Source organism: Myotis davidii, unplaced genomic scaffold, assembly GCF_000327345.1.
Source record: "Myotis davidii unplaced genomic scaffold, ASM32734v1 scaffold1, whole genome shotgun sequence".
In the NCBI taxonomy this organism is placed as follows: Eukaryota; Metazoa; Chordata; class Mammalia; order Chiroptera; family Vespertilionidae; genus Myotis; species Myotis davidii.
Genome location: NW_006294681.1, coordinates 2,887,182 through 2,904,671, shown reverse-complemented (window position 1 = coordinate 2,904,671; position 17,490 = coordinate 2,887,182). Strand labels below are relative to the sequence as shown.

The following is a 17,490-nucleotide window of genomic DNA, read 5'->3' as shown; positions in this document are numbered from 1 at the left end:
AAACTTGTTTGTCTTTTTCAAATGACAACAGACACCCCCACCCTTCCCTCCAGCCATCCCACACCCCCTCCCTCCACGGCTGCCTGTTTTTAAGTACTGATAGAATGGCTTTTGATATTGAACCCAGAAGTAAAAGTTGCATTAGGCAGTCTCTTCCTATCAGTGTGATTTAAGCGTTTTTAAAAATTTTTACATAGGGGAGAATTTGATAGAGAAGATGAAGACCCGGAATATAAACCAACCCGAACGCCGTTCAAGGATGAAATAGATGTAAGAATTTGAGTATATTGACTTTATTGCACCAGTAAAATATTATGTGCCCATATATGGCTTGTTAATTTTCTTTAGAAAATAAAGCAAGATGAAACCCAGATTAAAATAATTTCGTTTCTTCCATTGCTTTCAAGGAATTTGCCAATTCTCCTCCCGAAGAGAAGGAAGAATCTGTGGAACTACGCACCACAGGTACGGCTCCATCGGCTCTGGTGCAGCGGAGTCGGGGTGCGCCGGCAGGCGGCGGCGTGTCAGCGACCTCTGGGCTTTGGGGTGCTGGATCTCAAAGCGTTATCTCGTCTATACTGACTCCTCTCTATTGGGAATAATTTAAATACTTGTTTAATGTTGGTTTTTCATTATGTTGCATTTCTTTGATAAAATAACTATTTTTTGGATTAAGAGAATCTATTCATTTGCTTTATACCAGTTAGTGAAAACTTTTTAAGCATTTTTAGAAATATATGTCTTAAAGAAAGAAAGAAATATATCTCTTGGAAATTGGGCATGTGCCAAGTGTCTGAAATAGTGCCAGTTTACAGAAAATACTGACCTTTTGTGTAATGTAAAATCATTAGCTAACAATTAATGTGATTTTTTTTAAAGCTCAAGATTGTCACATTACATGAGAACACCCTTATAATGTAGTTCATGACATAAAGTATTTCTTTATGTAAGATTGATTTAAAAAAGGACTGGTTTATAAGTTCCATACTAATATTCTTTATTAACACTCTCAAAATGAGAGCACTCTGATTTGAATGTTAATGAGTCACCTTGTTGTAATGGGAAATCCTGGGTATTGCAGGATTGCAGCTACACATTTCAAAAAAATATTTTTCCCACTTCCCCAGGCAAGCACAGCGAGAGCAACGCCGAGTTAGGCCAACTTGACTGGCCTAACACCTCAACCCTGACCACCCGACTGCGCCGGCTCATCACTGCCTATCAGCGCAGCTATAAGAGGCAGCAGCTGCGGCAGGAGGCCCTGACGAAGACCGACAGGCGGAGGCGGCGGCCTCGGGAGGAAGTGAGAGCACTGGAAGCGGAAAGGGAAGCTATAATCTCTGAGAAACGGCAAAAGTGAGTTTTTTCCAGGGTTTTACTCTCAACTCCTGGCACATTCCTCTCTGCGCTGCTCTTTTAGGCCTGTAAGAGGCAGGAATCACATGGGAGACAATGACCGTCGAAGCAGGCTGCCTCCAACCCCCAAAATAAGGACCCTGTGTTAAGGTTGGGGCAAAAGAGGGAAAGAAAGAATATGCTGGAAGCCTTTTCACTCAGTACAATGCAAGCCAATGTCTTCTTTTCTGACAGGTGGACAAGAAGAGAAGAGGCTGACTTTTACCGCGTGGTATCCACTTTTGGGGTTATTTTTGGAAAGAGAGAATATGCTGGAAGCCTTTTCACTCAGTACAATGCAAGCCAATGTCTTCTTTTCTGACAGGTGGACAAGAAGAGAAGAGGCTGACTTTTACCGCGTGGTATCCACTTTTGGGGTTATTTTTGACCCCATGAAACAGCAGTTTGATTGGAACCAGTTTCGAGCCTTTGCCAGACTGGACAAAAAGTCTGATGAAAGCCTGGAGAAATACTTCAGTTGCTTTGTGGCCATGTGTAGGCACGTGTGTCGAATGCCCACCAAGCCAGATGATGGTAGGTCCATTGATAACGAAAGTTCTATACTACCAGGCCAATAGAGTGAAAGATAAGAGAGTGAACAATTGGAGGCCTGCTTTGGTTTTTGTCCCAAGTAAATACGGTTATTTTCATGTTTTCAGAACCTCCAGATCTCTCCATGATCGAGCCCATCACAGAAGAGCGTGCCTCTAGAACTCTCTACCGCATTGAACTGCTCCGGAAAATTCGTGAGCAGGTTCTCCATCACCCTCAACTGGGGGAGAGGCTGAAGCTCTGCCAGCCGAGCCTGGACCTGCCGGAGTGGTGGGAGTGTGGACGGCACGACCGAGACTTGCTGGTGGGCGCCGCTAAACATGGTGTCAGTCGGACAGACTATCACATCCTCAACGACCCCGAGCTATCCTTCTTGGATGCGCACAAAAACTTTGCGCAGAACAGAGGGCCTGGCAATATGTCGGCCTTGAACCCACTGGCAGTGGGATTTGGCCAGACTCCAGCAGTCGTCTCGTCCGCTCATATTCAGGAGGAAAAGGGGACGGGACAGATGGAGGGCAAAGGGGAAGAGCCTGAACACGCGGCCACCCAAGAGAAACCCGCCACGAAAGTGGAGGAGGAGGAACCCGAGGGCGGGGACGAGGACCATAAGGAGGACTGTGCTGCTGAGGCCAGCTCTGTCAAACAGGAGCTGAAAGGCATGGAGGTCAGCGCAGATTCAGGGCCCAAGTCAATTTCCGAGAAAGGTTCGGAAGAGGACGAGGAAGAAAAGCTGGAGGATGATGACAAGTCGGAAGAATCTTCCCAGCCTGAAGGTAATGCCTGGCCCCCCGGCCCCTCCTTCCGCACTGCAGTGGCGACATGCCGAGTTTTCATGCCACTGACAAAAGCTCTTTTTTGTTTCTTAAGTGCACATTTCTTCTGTGAAGGGATAATTTTAGGTTATGTTTACTTGTATGTTCTGCTCTAATAAGACACGGAAACATGATATTTCGAACAAGTTGAACTCTCAGGAGAGGTTTATGAATACATAATTTCTGGATTAAGGATAACGGTTAAATTTATAGTCTCGGTGTATTAAAAATCCTAAGTGATTTTATTTGTTTAATCAATCCTCACCAGAGGACAGAGACAGACAGACAGACAGACAGAGGTAGAAATCAATATATGAGAGAAACATTGGTCAGTTGTCTTCCATACGTGCCCCGACAGGATTGAGCCCACACCCAGGCTGTGTGCCCTGACAAGGAATCGGACCGGCAGCCTTTCGGTGCATGGGGCGATGTTCCAGCCAGCTGACCACTCCGGCTGCGCCCGAGTGATGTTAATTTTGACAGTTAAATGTGTGAGAGAAGAATCCTTCACTGAGTAAATATTGAGTTATTTTAAAACAAATAATGCTTAATTGATACAGTTTTAATTCAGAAGTAACAGGTAGGAGTGGAATCTAAAAATAACCGGTTTCCTTTGTAAGTCACAAAGTCAGGCATGTACAGTTCTGCTGCAGCTGGAACTTAGAACTTAGCGGACAGGTTAGCCCCTTTTCCCGTGTGGGGGTCATGGGTTCTTGAGCCAGTCTTGGTTGTCCTTCAGCCTCCTCTGAGATGCGCTTGCACAGTGTCAGGTGACTAGCGACACGACCTCCCTAAGCTACTCTGCTGCTTCGCCTGGAAGATGGGAATGGGCATGTCCATGCCAGGCCTGGTGCAGGCTTTACACAGAAAGATCTGTAAAACGCCCCAGACCCTCCTGGCCATAGTGTAGGACTCAGTAAAATGGAGCGGATCAGCATTCCATTTTTTCCACCGTGTCCTTTCTAAGCTTCCTTTTCCGTGATATTCTGGTTGTGAGTCATGCACATGCACTCATTTCTCAGCAGGAGCTGTCTCTAGGGGGAAGCATTTTGATGAAGAAAGCAATGCTTCTATGAGCACTGCCAGGGACGAGACCCGAGATGGGTTCTACATGGAGGACGGGGATCCGTCGGTAGCTCAGCTCCTTCATGAAAGAACATTTGCCTTCTCATTTTGGCCTAAGGTTGGTGGGTTAATTTTTGTTTTGTTTTTTTTTGTGTTTTGTTTTGTTGACCCAAAGAGTGGATGGAAGAAATTGTTCGAGCTTGGTTTTTCAAATAATTTTAAGGTAAACGTTGCACAATGCCTGAAGACTGTAGATGTTTCTCATGGTTTAAAGAATGATCTGAGAAAGCCCAAAGGAAAAAATCCGTAGAATACTTTTGTAATAGGATGGAAAGGTGACACGAAGGGAAGATAATAAGAAATAGAACCTGTTTTTTTTTTAAATATATTTTATTGATTTTTTACAGAGAGGAAGGGAGAGTGATAGAGAGTTAGAAACATCGACGAGAGAGAAACATCGACCAGCTGCCTCCTGCACACCCCCCACTGGGGACGTGCCCGCAACCAAGGCACACGCCCTTGACCGGAATCGAACCTGTGACCCCTCAGTCCGCAGGCCGACGCTCTATCCACTGAGCCAAACCGGTTCTGGCAGAAATAGAACCTTTTAAATGGACCTTTCGCTCCTTGAGGTTTTTAAGGTGGTAGTCATGTACTATCTTGTATATGGATTATTGTTTCAACAGTCTAACCCTTTGGCGATATGAAATATATGGATTTTTCAAAATTTTTGTTATTTGGCTAAAAAAAAAATGCATAACATGAAATTTACGACCTTAACCAATTTTAATTGTGTAGATCGGTAGTCTTCAGTCTATTCATATTGTTGTGAAGCGGCTCTCCAGAACATTTTTATCTTGCGTGACTGAGACTTTATATACCCATTAAACATTTCCTTCCCGTAGCCCCTGGCAACCACAATTCTTCTGTTTGTTTTGGTGAATGTGACTACTTCGGTTGCCTCCTGTAAGTGCAGTCATATATATTATTTGTCCTTTTGTGAATGGTTTATTTCACTTAGCAGAATGTCCTCAGGGTTTATCCATGTGACCGGGTTTCCTTCCTTTTTAGGGCTGAATAATATTCCATTGTAGATATACATTCTGTTTTCTTTACCCAGCCGCCCGTCATTGGGACATGTGGCTCATTGTAGTGCTCCTGTGAGCATGAGTGCATTAATATCTCTTTGAGATCCTGCTTCCAGTTCTTCTGTTCTGGATATGCACTCAGAAGTGGGATTGCTGGTCACATGGTAGCCCTAGACTTGATTTTTTGAGGAACCTCTGTACTGTTTTCTATAGTGATCACACCATTTACAGTCCCACCAACAATGCACAAAGGGAAATGTGTGGACTTTTAAAACTATGTTTCAGAGTTTTTCTTTTTCTTGTCTGAAGTAGAACTTTCAGATTTGAGACAAGTTTCATATATTTGGAAAGCTGCTCTTCTTCACTCAGGAGGTGGGCTATTAACCCATTTGGTCCGGTATATTATGTGTTAATTCCAAATGTGGTTATCTAGAACCAAAAACAAAGTGGAAATTACTCTTTTTTTTGGCTGACTAGCATAATTTTATGATAAATCCCTATGTAATTTGGGTCTGTTTTTAAGGGTGGGGAAATAATTATCCTAATTACCATAACAGGGCTGTCTGGTTTAAAACAACACAAAAAACAGCTTCAGTCGACTCATCCCTAGGCTGGCCTTCATACTGTGAGTTGCGTAAGAAATGATGTGAAATTTTTAACTGAAAAGTGTCCTATCACAGACATCTTTTTCTCTCCATGCCCTCTCACATCCCCCGCTGTGCTAGTCTCCCTTATCGGGTACGGAAGGGAGTTCCCCGGATCAGTCAGGTCTATGGTAGCAGGCAGGCACGTTTAATCTATGGAAACTGGGTCTAAGCTGTAATTAGAAATTTTTAATGTACACGCTTCAGTGAAATTTGAAGTAATAATAGGTGGGGGATGCAAATTGACATTCATTAGGTGTTCCTGGGTTGTGCCCATTTTGTAATGCTGAACTTTATTAATAGTGACGCTAATGATGTCCCACCGCCCCGGACAGACTATGATCCTGCCTGGCCCTGAAGCTATGTGCAGGGTTCCGTTGTTACCTGCTGACACGCACCCACCATTCTTTAGCTTGAGTAAAAGTTACTTTTAAAATAGGGGGGCATTTCAGAGGTAGTGGCCATGCAGTGTTTGCTAATTTATGTGGTTCTGTGTTCATAATCCCAGAACATTAGGCTTTCTGTCCTGGAGCCACCTGAGTACCTTCCACCATGGCCAGGCATTCTGGGTGGAATTTGTTTATTTGCTTGCTTGTTTATCTTTTATTTTCTTTGACATTTTCCCCGCCAATTGACTTGTAAGTCTTTCATACTCTTCAGCGTCTTGATAGAAATATTTACCTGGTAATTTTGACCAGGTCTTTCTTGAAATTTCATGCGACTTCTCCTTTCCCTCCAGGATCGAGTAATGATAAACCGATTAGACAATATCTGTGAAGCGGTGTTGAAAGGCAAATGGCCAGTAAATCGGCGCCAGATGTTTGATTTCCAGGGCCTCCTCCCCGGCTACACGCCGCCCACTGTGGACAGCCCCCTGCAGAAGCGGAGCTTTGCGGAGCTCTCCGCAGTCGGCCAGGCCAGCGTCAGCGGGAGCGAGGACCTCACCACTTCTCCCCAGTTGTCAAAGGTAGGTCAGCGCGATTTGTTTTTGCAGTTTCAAGTTCAGCTCTAAATCTCCTCTCAGTTTGGAAGCTTGTGTTTCACTGGTCCTACTTAGAAATATGGCTGCTGTTTCCTCAGCTTGTTGCACAGTCGGGAATGTTTAATTCCTTACGCTTCATACACACACACCACACACACATTTTATTGATTTCAGAGAGGAAGGGAGAGGGAGAGAGAGATAAAAACATCAATGATAAGAGACAGTCATTGACTGGCTGCCTCCTGCATGCCCCACACTGGGAATTGAGCTTGCAACTTGGGCGTGTGCCCTGACTGGGAATTGAACCCTTACCTGCAGGTTCATAGGTTAATGCTCAACCAGTGAGCCACACTGGCCAGGCCTTAAGCGTGCTGTTCTTCAGTTGTGAAAGCCAGCTCCTGGAGCACAGACCGTTTGGGGTCATTGTTTTATTGGTGTTTTCCAACAGGAAGATGCTCTCAGCCTCGCTGTCCCTCGCCAGCGGAGGAGGAGGAGGAGGAAAATTGAAATCGAGGCCGAAAGAGCTGCCAAGCGGAGAAACCTCATGGAGATGGTGGCCCAGCTTCGGGAGTCTCAGGTGGTGTCAGAAAATGGACAAGAAAAAGTTGTAGATTTATCGAAGGCCTCCAGAGAGGCAACAAGCTCTACCTCAAATTTTTCATCTCTTACTTCAAAGTTTATCTTGCCTAACGTCTCAACGCCAGTGTCCGATGCCTTTAAGACTCAGATGGAGCTGCTGCAGGTGGGCCTGTCGCGCACGCCCACGAGGCACCTGCTCAACGGCTCCCTCGTGGATGGGGAGCCCCCCATGAAGAGGAGGCGGGGGAGGAGGAAAAACGTGGAGGGCCTCGATCTGCTTTTCATGAGCCACAAACGGACGTCACTGAGTGCAGTAAGTGCAGGAGCCCACTCCGTTGTCCGTGCCCACGTGACAGCCAGGGCCCCCAAACTGCCCATAGCGCTGGCCCGCATTCCTCTCCGAGATGCGGTGTTAAAGCTGGCTTCTTCCACCAGGGAAATAGAATTACAATGAGCAGAGCCATGGTTCTGAGCGGGCGTTACGTTGAGCAGTGATGCAGGTCACCCAGCCTGAACCTGGTGTGGCTGGAAGGTTTATTCTGCCCAAGACTTTGCTATACTGGCTACTCTCAGGAGACCAGCCCAAACAGAAACATGGTCTTCGGAGCCTAATGTTGTCGTCTCTGAATTCTTGAGGTGGAAAAGCTTTTGCTCTCAAAGATACTGATATTTTGGGGGCCTGGCACTTATTAGATTAGTATACATGTTTATTTTCTGACTCAAAGTTTGTATTCATATACAAAGTTAGGGATCGCAAGTCTCCTAAAAATCTTAACTGCCTAATGATCTGTGCTTGTTTAGGTTCGAAGGAAATATATGTGATTTTTACTTTTTTTTTTTTTCCAAGTCAAAGGAAACAAGGGCAGTGTAATCAAAATTCTCTTCCCTAATCTGTGTCACCCACGCCACCTAAAAATATGCTGCCTGAAAATGACGAGGGTTTTAATTACCCCAGGTGCTTGATTCCATGGGGCTTCTTTTTAAATGCTGATTAGTACCAGGTATCTTCTGCCTGTTGATTTGAAACCTGAATCAAATAGTGGCGCTCCTTGTCTGTGCACGAGGGCCTGGGTGCCAGAGACCTGGGACCGTTGCCCCCGGGCAGTGGGACAGTTTGGGAAATACTGCAGTTTGAAAGTGAGGGAAGCAGTTGTTGACTTTAATGTTTTTTTCCTCATACTATTCCGTCCCTGTAATTGTTTGTCCATTTTCTATTTCTTCAACCTAGAGAAAGCTTAGTAACCTAGAAGGGTAGGAAAAGGCATGGTCGAATTAAAGTCTAGAAATTGCAAAATAGCTTTTACTGGAATTTACCCCCTGGTGAGGTCTGAGTAAAACAGAAACATCCAGGTGGTTAAAGTTAATTTTCGAAATTTATGATCAGTGTGCCAGTTGCAATAATGGTCATTTTTGTTGAGCATATGGTTCTTTTAGAAGCTTGTGAAAATATATCTTGTAGTGGATCAGCTGTGGCTGATGGTTCCCGAAGATGAAATGCCGTTTCTAGGTGTGTGCTCCCCAACGTTGTATCTCTAGTGATTGACCTTCCTGCTTAAAACCACCCTGTTAACTCTTTGACAGGTTGTGTTTACTGAATATCCCTTCTTTGTCAACATCAGCAAATTGAGGGGTTTCTGCAGTTCACACTTTTTTTTATTTACTCTTGTGTTTAATATTTAAATCATGGCACATTCAGGAATTAACAGTCATTGCAACTAGTGCTACTTCCCTATTGTTATTATATACCTATAAACTTAAGGACTGATTTTATTTATTTCATATATCCTAAGTTGTACCTAAGAATTCATTGATATTTTTATTTTTCTAAAGTTAGATTTAGCTCAGAATTCCCAATAGATCTTAGAGAATATTCTGTAAAAAAAAAAAAAATACTATTATTATTTTTTTTACTGTTGTCTTGGTGTTGTGGAGGGTTATGCATTGTGTCAGCACTCAAACCGGAGACCATGAGAAGTCAGGTGCAGCCACCATGCATTCAGCAACATTGTGGGAGCTGGCCCTGCCGCTGCGCCACACACCGGGGTGCGAGAGTAAAGGCCCGACAGGAGCTTGCTTGCACTAGACAACTCCGTGTCTAGATAATAATGCATCATAGTTATGAGCTATGGTTGGAGTATTTCGTGAGCCCAAAAGAAGAATGGGAATGGAGGGAGGACGGTATTAGGAGAAACGGATGAGGAAGGATCCCTAAAGGTAGTCAGTCATGCTTTGGTTAAGTTTAGAAGATGGTGTAGACGTTGATCATTTTAAAAGAGGGGTGCAGAGAGCATGTGCAAAGGGCCTGAGGTCAGAGAGAGAGTCTATCATGGTTGATGAGCTGAAAGCTGTGGGCTGGGGAGGTTCAGCGGAGATGAGCTTGGAGATGATGTGGGATGCCCGTCGTGGAGGCCTCGATTGCCATGTGGGAACCTGGGCTTTATACTGGAGGTGGTGGGGATTCAATGATCACAACAGGTTAAATAGGAGAGTGTGACAAGGTTTGAACTACAAAGAATGAATGCATTTTAGAAAACTGACTTCACTGTAGCAGGGTGGAGGTTGGATTAAAGAAGGGTGGGGCAGAACTAGATCAGGGAGCCCACTTAGGAATATTGCAGTAATACGGGTGGGAAGTCGGAGCAGTAGGAGTGGAGAAATGAGTTGACTTAAAAGATGTCGGGAGGTTGCAAAACCAGTTTGAGGACCAGTGGCCGCACAGTGGTAGAGCCTAGACTTGGGTTGAAGTTGATCTTTTCAGTGCTGTCACACAAGCCCAACACAGAATTTCATACCAACAGCGAAGTTGTACTGTTCTCAGTGCCAAAAAGCTATGTGTAAACTGGCTTTGGGAACTTTTCTTCTATTACAAATGTTTCAGTGGTGTTTATCTATGGGTTTTCGAGAGAGATTGAGAGGCTGCCTTCTGTGCAGAGGAGGCTCAGACACCCCTGCCCACGTCGCATTCCTAGTGCTTGCTTAAGGTCTCAAACATGGAGCCTGTGAATTTTCTGCCTAATTACTAATTCTACAGCGTGAAGCATGATGTTAAGGTTTCATGTTCTAATATGTTCTAAAACTGACATTGTTGCCAGTAACTTTTCCCCCTTTTTGAGCAAATATCCATGGTGCTAGGATAGCCTTTTCTTGGGATAGGACGTTGCCAGGATCTCTCTCTTCCTGTGAGAATTCAGATCACTGTCAACTTTTTGCAGGAGGATGCTGAGGTGACCAAAGCTTTTGAAGAAGATATAGAGACCCCACCAACACGAAACATTCCTTCTCCTGGACAGCTGGACCCCGACACACGGATCCCTGTTATAAATCTCGAAGATGGGACGAGGCTGGTGGGGGATGACGCTCCTAAAAATAAGGACTTGGTGGAATGGCTGAAGCTGCACCCTGCTTACACTGTTGATATGCCAAGTTACGTACCAGTAAGTGTTACGGAGCTTGGAGCGGGAGGGATCTCGCCAGCACGGGCCATTTTGTTCTCTTGTTCAACATAGAAACCCCTGGTCCCTCTGCTCTTAGCTTGAATGTCTTCTCATCGTGATCATTTCCCAGTTTTTGTCATTATATGATTCTACATTAGAGAAACTAGCTTTCAGGCCTATCCCATGGGAAGGGCAGCCTTGCAGTTATTTGAAGACACCTATTATGCGTTTTCTTTCTTTCACCATCTCTCACCAACCAGGCATGAGTTCTCCAGTTACTCTCTGCCTGGCGTGGTTTCCAGGTGGTCTCCTTATTGGGCTAACACTCAGGAATGCACTTGCATTGGTCTCCAGCCCAGGTCTGATCCCCTCAGAATGCTGTGAAGATACTACTTGCAGAGATGTGACCAGCTAATGCAGCCTACAACTTCATTAGCTGCTTTTTTAAGCAACTAACTAGTAGTTATGTCTGAGATGAACTCAGACCTCATCATCTTCATCCTCTAATGCCAAAGATAGTGCTTTCGTAGTGTTTACATCTTCAAACGTCCATGTAACAAGCTGATACCTGGCCGCCCCACCTGTCTAAATGGTTGGGAAGGAAGATTTGTCACATAAACTGTTGACTAGCCAGTGGCGCAAATCTGTTACTTCCACGCTTATGTGATTGATTTTTAAACACTTCAGTGTAGGATTTTGCTGAATTCAGCATGAGTTGAGTTCCTGCCACTCAGAACAGCCCTCCTGCAGGTCCTTGTGTCCCTCGCTTGCTTCTCCTCATGTACAGCCCTGTCACAGATGTGATAGCACCTCTGCATCCATTCCCATCACTGCGTAGAAATCAGAGAAAGTTTCCTTTAAAAATACCATGACTTAGTAAAACATTTGAAGAAGAGATGCTACTAAAGCGGCATTATTGATAGATAAAAGGCAAAGCAGATTCTCAGCTTATGTGTTTGTGTAGTGCCTTAATGTACAGAGTGGAAAATAGGAGGACTTTTTCCTTTCAAAGAAAAGTATGGTTTCTAGTAATTCAAATAATTCTTGAAGCTCCCATAATAATTGAAGATGACTTGATTGTTTGTTATTTATACAGGAAAAAAATAAGTATTAAATGCAATTTTACTAAAGACATTTGTTTTTGTTTGTTTGCAGAAGAATGCGGATGTGCTGTTTTCCTCATTTCAGAAACCGAAACAGAAACGACATAGATGTCGAAACCCTAACAAATTGGATATAAACACTTTGACAGGAGAGGAAAGGGTCCCCGTCGTCAATAAACGAAATGGAAAGAAGGTAAATGCGGGAAGGGGACTCGTTCTCTTTGTGATTTCTTATCCCAGAAAGAAATGTTTTAGCCTGAGATCTTTTTATTAAAAAAATATCACATTTCTTTCAGAGTATATGTGTATGGTATGTGTGTGCATATGTGGAGAGAGAGAGAGAGAGAGACGGGAAGGGAGAGGGCAGGACTTAACGTTTCCCATGCCTCTCCCCAGATGGGCGGAGCGATGGCACCTCCCATGAAGGATCTGCCCAGGTGGCTGGAAGAAAACCCTGAGTTTGCAGTTGCTCCCGACTGGACTGACATCGTTAAGCAGTCTGTAAGTACAAGCTCTGCGTGTCGGCATCGCAACACAACCGCTTTCCTGAATTTTTCTTTATTTTCTCTTGGTCCTTAACAGAAAGACATAAAAGAATAGCTTAAAAGAATTGACATAATACATCATTTTCATATCTCATAAACACATCGTGTCTTGTGTCTACATCATTAATCCGAAGTGTGTTAACTGAACAGCTCTGGTTTAAGAGGATTGTGTGGAAATGCACGTTCACAGTCTGGGAGGTGAGCTGCCTCCAAGAGGGATGCCCCAGGTAGACCCAGCAGCAGTCCACCTGTGGAGCGGAGTTCATGGTGGCTGAGTGGATGAAGATTAATTGTGATTTCTGATACTAAAATAAACCAGCAATTTTAAACCTTTTTCATCTCATGGCACACATAGAGTAGTAATTACTAAAATTCTGCAGCACACCAAAAAATACATTTTTTAGCAGATCTGACAAAAGAAATAGGTATAATTTTTATTTATTTACCAAAAATAGCAATTACCCGTCTTGCTCCAAGGTAACTTTTTTAAAAAATCAGGTGCCTACACTTCTGTGTCAGGATTTTTGGTACCAAGAATTAACCAATCACAGGCAACCTTATTATGCGAAATGACCAATAAGATACGACTCTGTTATATGACTTATATGTACTAGCGGCCCGATGCATGAAATTCGTGCAAGAGACTTGGCCCTCCCAGCCCTGACTTTGAATTACTAAGTCATCCGGAAGGTCATCCAGAAGGTCATCCAGAAGATCATCTGGCTGTCCGATCTAATTAGCATTTTACGCTTTTATTATAGATAGTTCTAGACAGGACATTCATACCGGACTGCCATTGTTGTGTTGGCTCGTGTCAGTTTTTTATTTGACAGTCTATGGGAAAAATGGTCAGTGCCCTGACTAAGTAGTCAGGTATTGCGTGTTTTAAAAATTCTTGCCGCACACTGTTGAAAATCCCTAAAATAAACAAATAAAAAATACAACAGTTCTGAGTTTTCTTCACTATTAGTTTCTTTTTAAAATTAATGTGTTAATGATGTCTTGATTCTTTTTTGTTTGTTTGTTTTGAAGTGTACAGCAAAGCAGTGTATCTTTCTTTTGGTGTCTAGTAATATTAGCCCTAAACATGGATGGCCTGTGAACTGCCACCATAATCACAACGCAGACGGTTCCAGAATCCCTGGTGTTCCTCTCTCACACCTCTGGCCCCGTCAGCGGCTGGTCTGTTCTCCATCCCCAGAGTTCTGTTTTTCTGAGGGTGTCATGAGCAGGAGCAGAAAGTGTGTAATCTTTTGTTTCACTTGCATTGAGATTCAGTCAGAAGTTTGTTCCTTCGCATTTCTGAGCAGCCCTCCGTTCTGGGTGCGACCGGTTGCCCTTTACCTCACTCCAGAGTAGCCTTTGACAGTTTTTGTGCAGCTCAGCCCAATTCCGTGAGCCAATGTGATGCTAAAATACAGAGATTTTGCTGTCCTATTTTTTATCATTTGAGCTTTGAGAGTGGACATAATCGCTTGTGTATTTCCGTTCAGAACGTCAGGTTTCAGGTCATCAGAGCCCCATTGAAAGTAAGTTCTTCAGCAGCTTCTGCAGCCACTGTTTGCCTCTCCATTTCCTCCAGGGTTTTGTTCCCGAGTCGATGTTTGACCGGCTTCTCACTGGACCTGTGGTGAGGGGAGAGGGAGCGAGCCGACGGGGAAGAAGGCCCAAGAGCGAAATCGCCAGAGCGGCCGCCGCCGCCGCCGTGGCCTCCACGTCGGGAATCAACCCTCTGCTGGTGAACAGCCTGTTTGCGGGGATGGACCTCACGAGCCTTCAGAACCTCCAGAGCCTCCAGTCTCTCCAGCTGGCGGGGCTCATGGGCTTCCCCCCCGGACTGGCCACAGCTGCCGCGGCCGGAGGCGACGCCAAGAACCCTGCGGCCGTGCTGCCCCTGATGCTGCCGGGCATGGCGGGCCTGCCCAACATGTTCGGCCTGGGCGGGCTGCTCAACAGCCCCCTGTCCACTGCTGCTGGGAACACCACTACTGCGTCCAGTCAGGGAGACCCGGACGACGGCACTTCCAAGGGGGAGGAGAAGGGCAACGAGAACGAGGAGGAGAGCAAAGACCCCGAGAAAAGCACAGACGCTGTTTCGGCTGCTGACTCTGCGAATGGTCCCGTTGGTGCTGCTACTGCCTCGACCGGATTGCCCTCCAACCCGCTCGCCTTCAACCCTTTCCTCCTGTCCACCATGGCCCCAGGCCTCTTCTACCCTTCCATGTTTCTACCTCCGGGGCTGGGAGGATTGACGCTGCCCGGGTTCCCCGCGCTGGCAGGACTGCAGAACACCGTGGGCTCGGGCGCGGAGAAGGGCCCCGACAAGGCCGAGGGGGCGGCCTTTCAGGAAGAGGAGCACCTCGAGGGCAGCGACGCCGAGGAGAACCTGGACAAGACGGCGGAGTCCTCCGTCCTCGAAGACGAAATAGCACAGGGTGAAGAGCTGGACTCGCTGGATGGCGGGGAGGAACTAGAAAACAATGAGAATGACGAGTAACCAGTCGCAGTTCCCGTTCAAGTGTTTAAAACTTTTGACAAGTGGTAGTCCTACTGTTTACACTCACAGTTAATGTTCATACCTAGTTTTATAAGCTGTTCTGTAACATAGTGTAGCAAAAAGAAAAAAAAAGAAGAAAAAAAGTCCAAGTCATGTTATTACAGGTGTGTCAAAAGGTATCTTGGTCCTTAAGTATTGTGCAGTGCATTATTTATTACCCCTAGGAGAGATGAAATTTGAGAGGTGATCATGTCTTTTTAAGGAAAACTTACATAATGCTCTGCTTCGTTTCCTCTTCGTGTGGTACCATTGGTATTATAATAAAGAGCAATTTGTAACGGGGCGGCACTCACGGAAGGACGCGCCGCTCGAAGGAAGTATGAAGTTATATATTTAATTTTTTTAATTTTAATTTCGTTGCTGTGAAGGTCAAGATGAAATTTACCGTACATATCATCCTTGCTCATTGGTTTCCCTTTCTGACTGTCTGGGGTGCCCACACTCGCGCATACACACACACACACACACACACCCGTACACTCTGACAATCTCCACGTTAGTGTGAACGTCTCCGTCCCGAGGCGCAGCAATAATAAGGCAGCTGTTGAATGTGAAGGGTCCCTTTGGAAATTAACCTACTGGGAGGGTTCTCGCCAGATAGAACTACAGTTCCATTGTCTCGTGGTCTTGTAATGCACTGGTATAAACAAAATAAATAGATGAATAAATAAAAGAGTGAGAGACTAGAGAATCAGGTACCTTTTTTTTTTTAAATTAAAGGACTTTGTTACTTTAGCCACAAAGCTAAAACAGCATTACCTCAGCTCTAAACTAGCCTTGAAGTTTACAGACATGACTTTGTAAATGTATTGTTTTTCTTTGTTGTGATGTCCTTTTATTTTTTCCTTTGAAAACTGCTATCATGTAAGATAAACTGTAAATTGCTGCCAACTGTAGTAATGATGCTTTTAATAAAAGTGACCCATGATATGCAGAAATGTAATTATAGGATGTAGTGTGTAGGGGAACTGGTGTTGGCTCTATTTTTTTTTTCTTCGCAATAGATGCAAATACAGCATTCTGGCCTTTGTACAGTTTCTTGATATATCCTCTTCTGCTGGATCAGCTGTTAGTGAGGCGCTAACCCGGTTGTCTTCAGACTAGACAGGAAAGGAAGCCTTAAATTACCTGCACATAATTCCACTCCAGATATCTCTGCAGAACCACACACAAAACCCTCCTATTACTCCCTCCAAAGGGCATCCGCGACTGAGGATACTTAAAAATGTGTGCGGCGTCTGATAATGTGGTACACCGCCGAACAAAAGGGCACGAGAAAAATGAGGCTTTAATAGGCACAATATCTAGGTCATTTATCCTTGGTTAATGGGCAGAAAAACACAATGCCGGAGTGTCGGCAAGGGACACAAAGGCGCTGTGGTGCCCCGCGGACCAGTGCCGGCTGCCAGGAGCTGTGGAGAGCCCAGGCGGGGTGACAAGGGACCCACTTCAGCAAGCATGCCAAGTGCACACGCACGCAGACTCCAGAGCAGCGGATCCGTGCCCCCCTCCGTGACCTTTGATATTTGAGGTAAAGTCTAATTTGAGAGCTACTGTTTTTACCTTGTCATGTCACCCGACCAAACACAAAGCCCTATTTCCACGCAGTGAAAGGGAGAAGAGCCGAGTCTGCAGTCTTGTGACTGTCGCTGCCTCCTCACCTTCCCCCACCTGCACGCCCCGTCCATGCCCGCCGATGTTGTAAAACAGACAGACCGTCTAAACGAGCGGTCGCCAACCTTTCGGAACTCGTGGATCACCAGTGGTCCGCGGACCACCCCAGTTGGCGACCGCTGGTCTAAATCCCCTTAGACCAGCAGTTCTCAACCTATGGGTCGTGACCCCTTTGGGGGTCGAACAGCGCTTTCATAGGGGTCGCCTAAAACCATCGGAAAACACATATATAATTACATATTGTTTTTGTGATTAATCACTATGCTTTAACTATGTTCAATTTGTAACAATGAAATTGGGGGTCACCACAACATGAGGAACTGTATGAAAGGGTCACGGCATTAGGAAGGTTGAGAACCACGGCTTTAGACAATGGGATTTGCTTAATTTATATCCCAAGATGAAACCTACCCATTATGAGGTGGAGAAGGACCAACCGGAAACCACCCAGAGGTCCTGGGCTTGCTTCTGCCCTCACTCCTGCTACTGCTGGAAAGTTAACAACTGGGTGGTGAGCACTGGAGCCAAGTGCCTTGAAGAGAACACTTGGAAATGGGGTTCTTTGAACATGGAAAGTAAAGCTGGATCTGCATGGAGCACAGAGAATTTAAATGTTTAAATAACGGATATATATTTTTTTAAGCCTTAAAAGAAGACGTAGAATGACTTAAATGAATGATAAAAGGGTCTTTTTATACAATTCTTTAGAGCCAGAAGTTTTCCTATGACCTTGTGTAAGTAGAGCCTAGACAGTGATGGCGTGTCAGCATTTGAAAATCCCTTTCTTTCGAGCTCGGCGTGTCAGCATTTTGAAAATCCCTAACTTAACTCTGGTGCCGTGTCACATACAGAATTTTTTTGATATTTGCAACCATAGTAAAACAAAGACATATTTTTGATATTTATTTTATATATTTAAATGCCATTTAAAAAAGAAAAATCAACCAAAAAAATGAGTTCGTGTGTCACCTCTGACATGCGTGTCAGGTTCGCCATCACTGGCCCAGGATGTGACTGGTTAGAACAAGCTAAGAGAAATGATGGTCTTCAAAGCAAA

At 44.9% G+C, this 17,490-nt stretch overlaps 1 protein-coding gene across 1 annotated transcript in view; it reads left to right on the top strand.

Annotated features, from left to right (window-relative positions):
- Positions 1-15,789, top strand: part of CHD7 (chromodomain helicase DNA binding protein 7) — a 120,952-nt gene extending 105,163 nt beyond the window's left edge. The window contains exons 26-37 of the mRNA XM_006769048.2: positions 198-270; positions 408-465; positions 1,128-1,356; positions 1,721-1,929; positions 2,055-2,723; positions 3,785-3,945; positions 6,299-6,526; positions 6,990-7,433; positions 10,333-10,554; positions 11,710-11,850; positions 12,054-12,158; positions 13,785-15,789. Of these exons, the coding sequence (XP_006769111.1) occupies positions 198-270; positions 408-465; positions 1,128-1,356; positions 1,721-1,929; positions 2,055-2,723; positions 3,785-3,945; positions 6,299-6,526; positions 6,990-7,433; positions 10,333-10,554; positions 11,710-11,850; positions 12,054-12,158; positions 13,785-14,699 (3,454 nt within the window). The 3' untranslated portion in view covers positions 14,700-15,789. The remainder of the gene's footprint in view (positions 1-197; positions 271-407; positions 466-1,127; positions 1,357-1,720; positions 1,930-2,054; positions 2,724-3,784; positions 3,946-6,298; positions 6,527-6,989; positions 7,434-10,332; positions 10,555-11,709; positions 11,851-12,053; positions 12,159-13,784) is intronic.
- Positions 15,790-17,490: the final 1,701 nt, after the last annotated feature.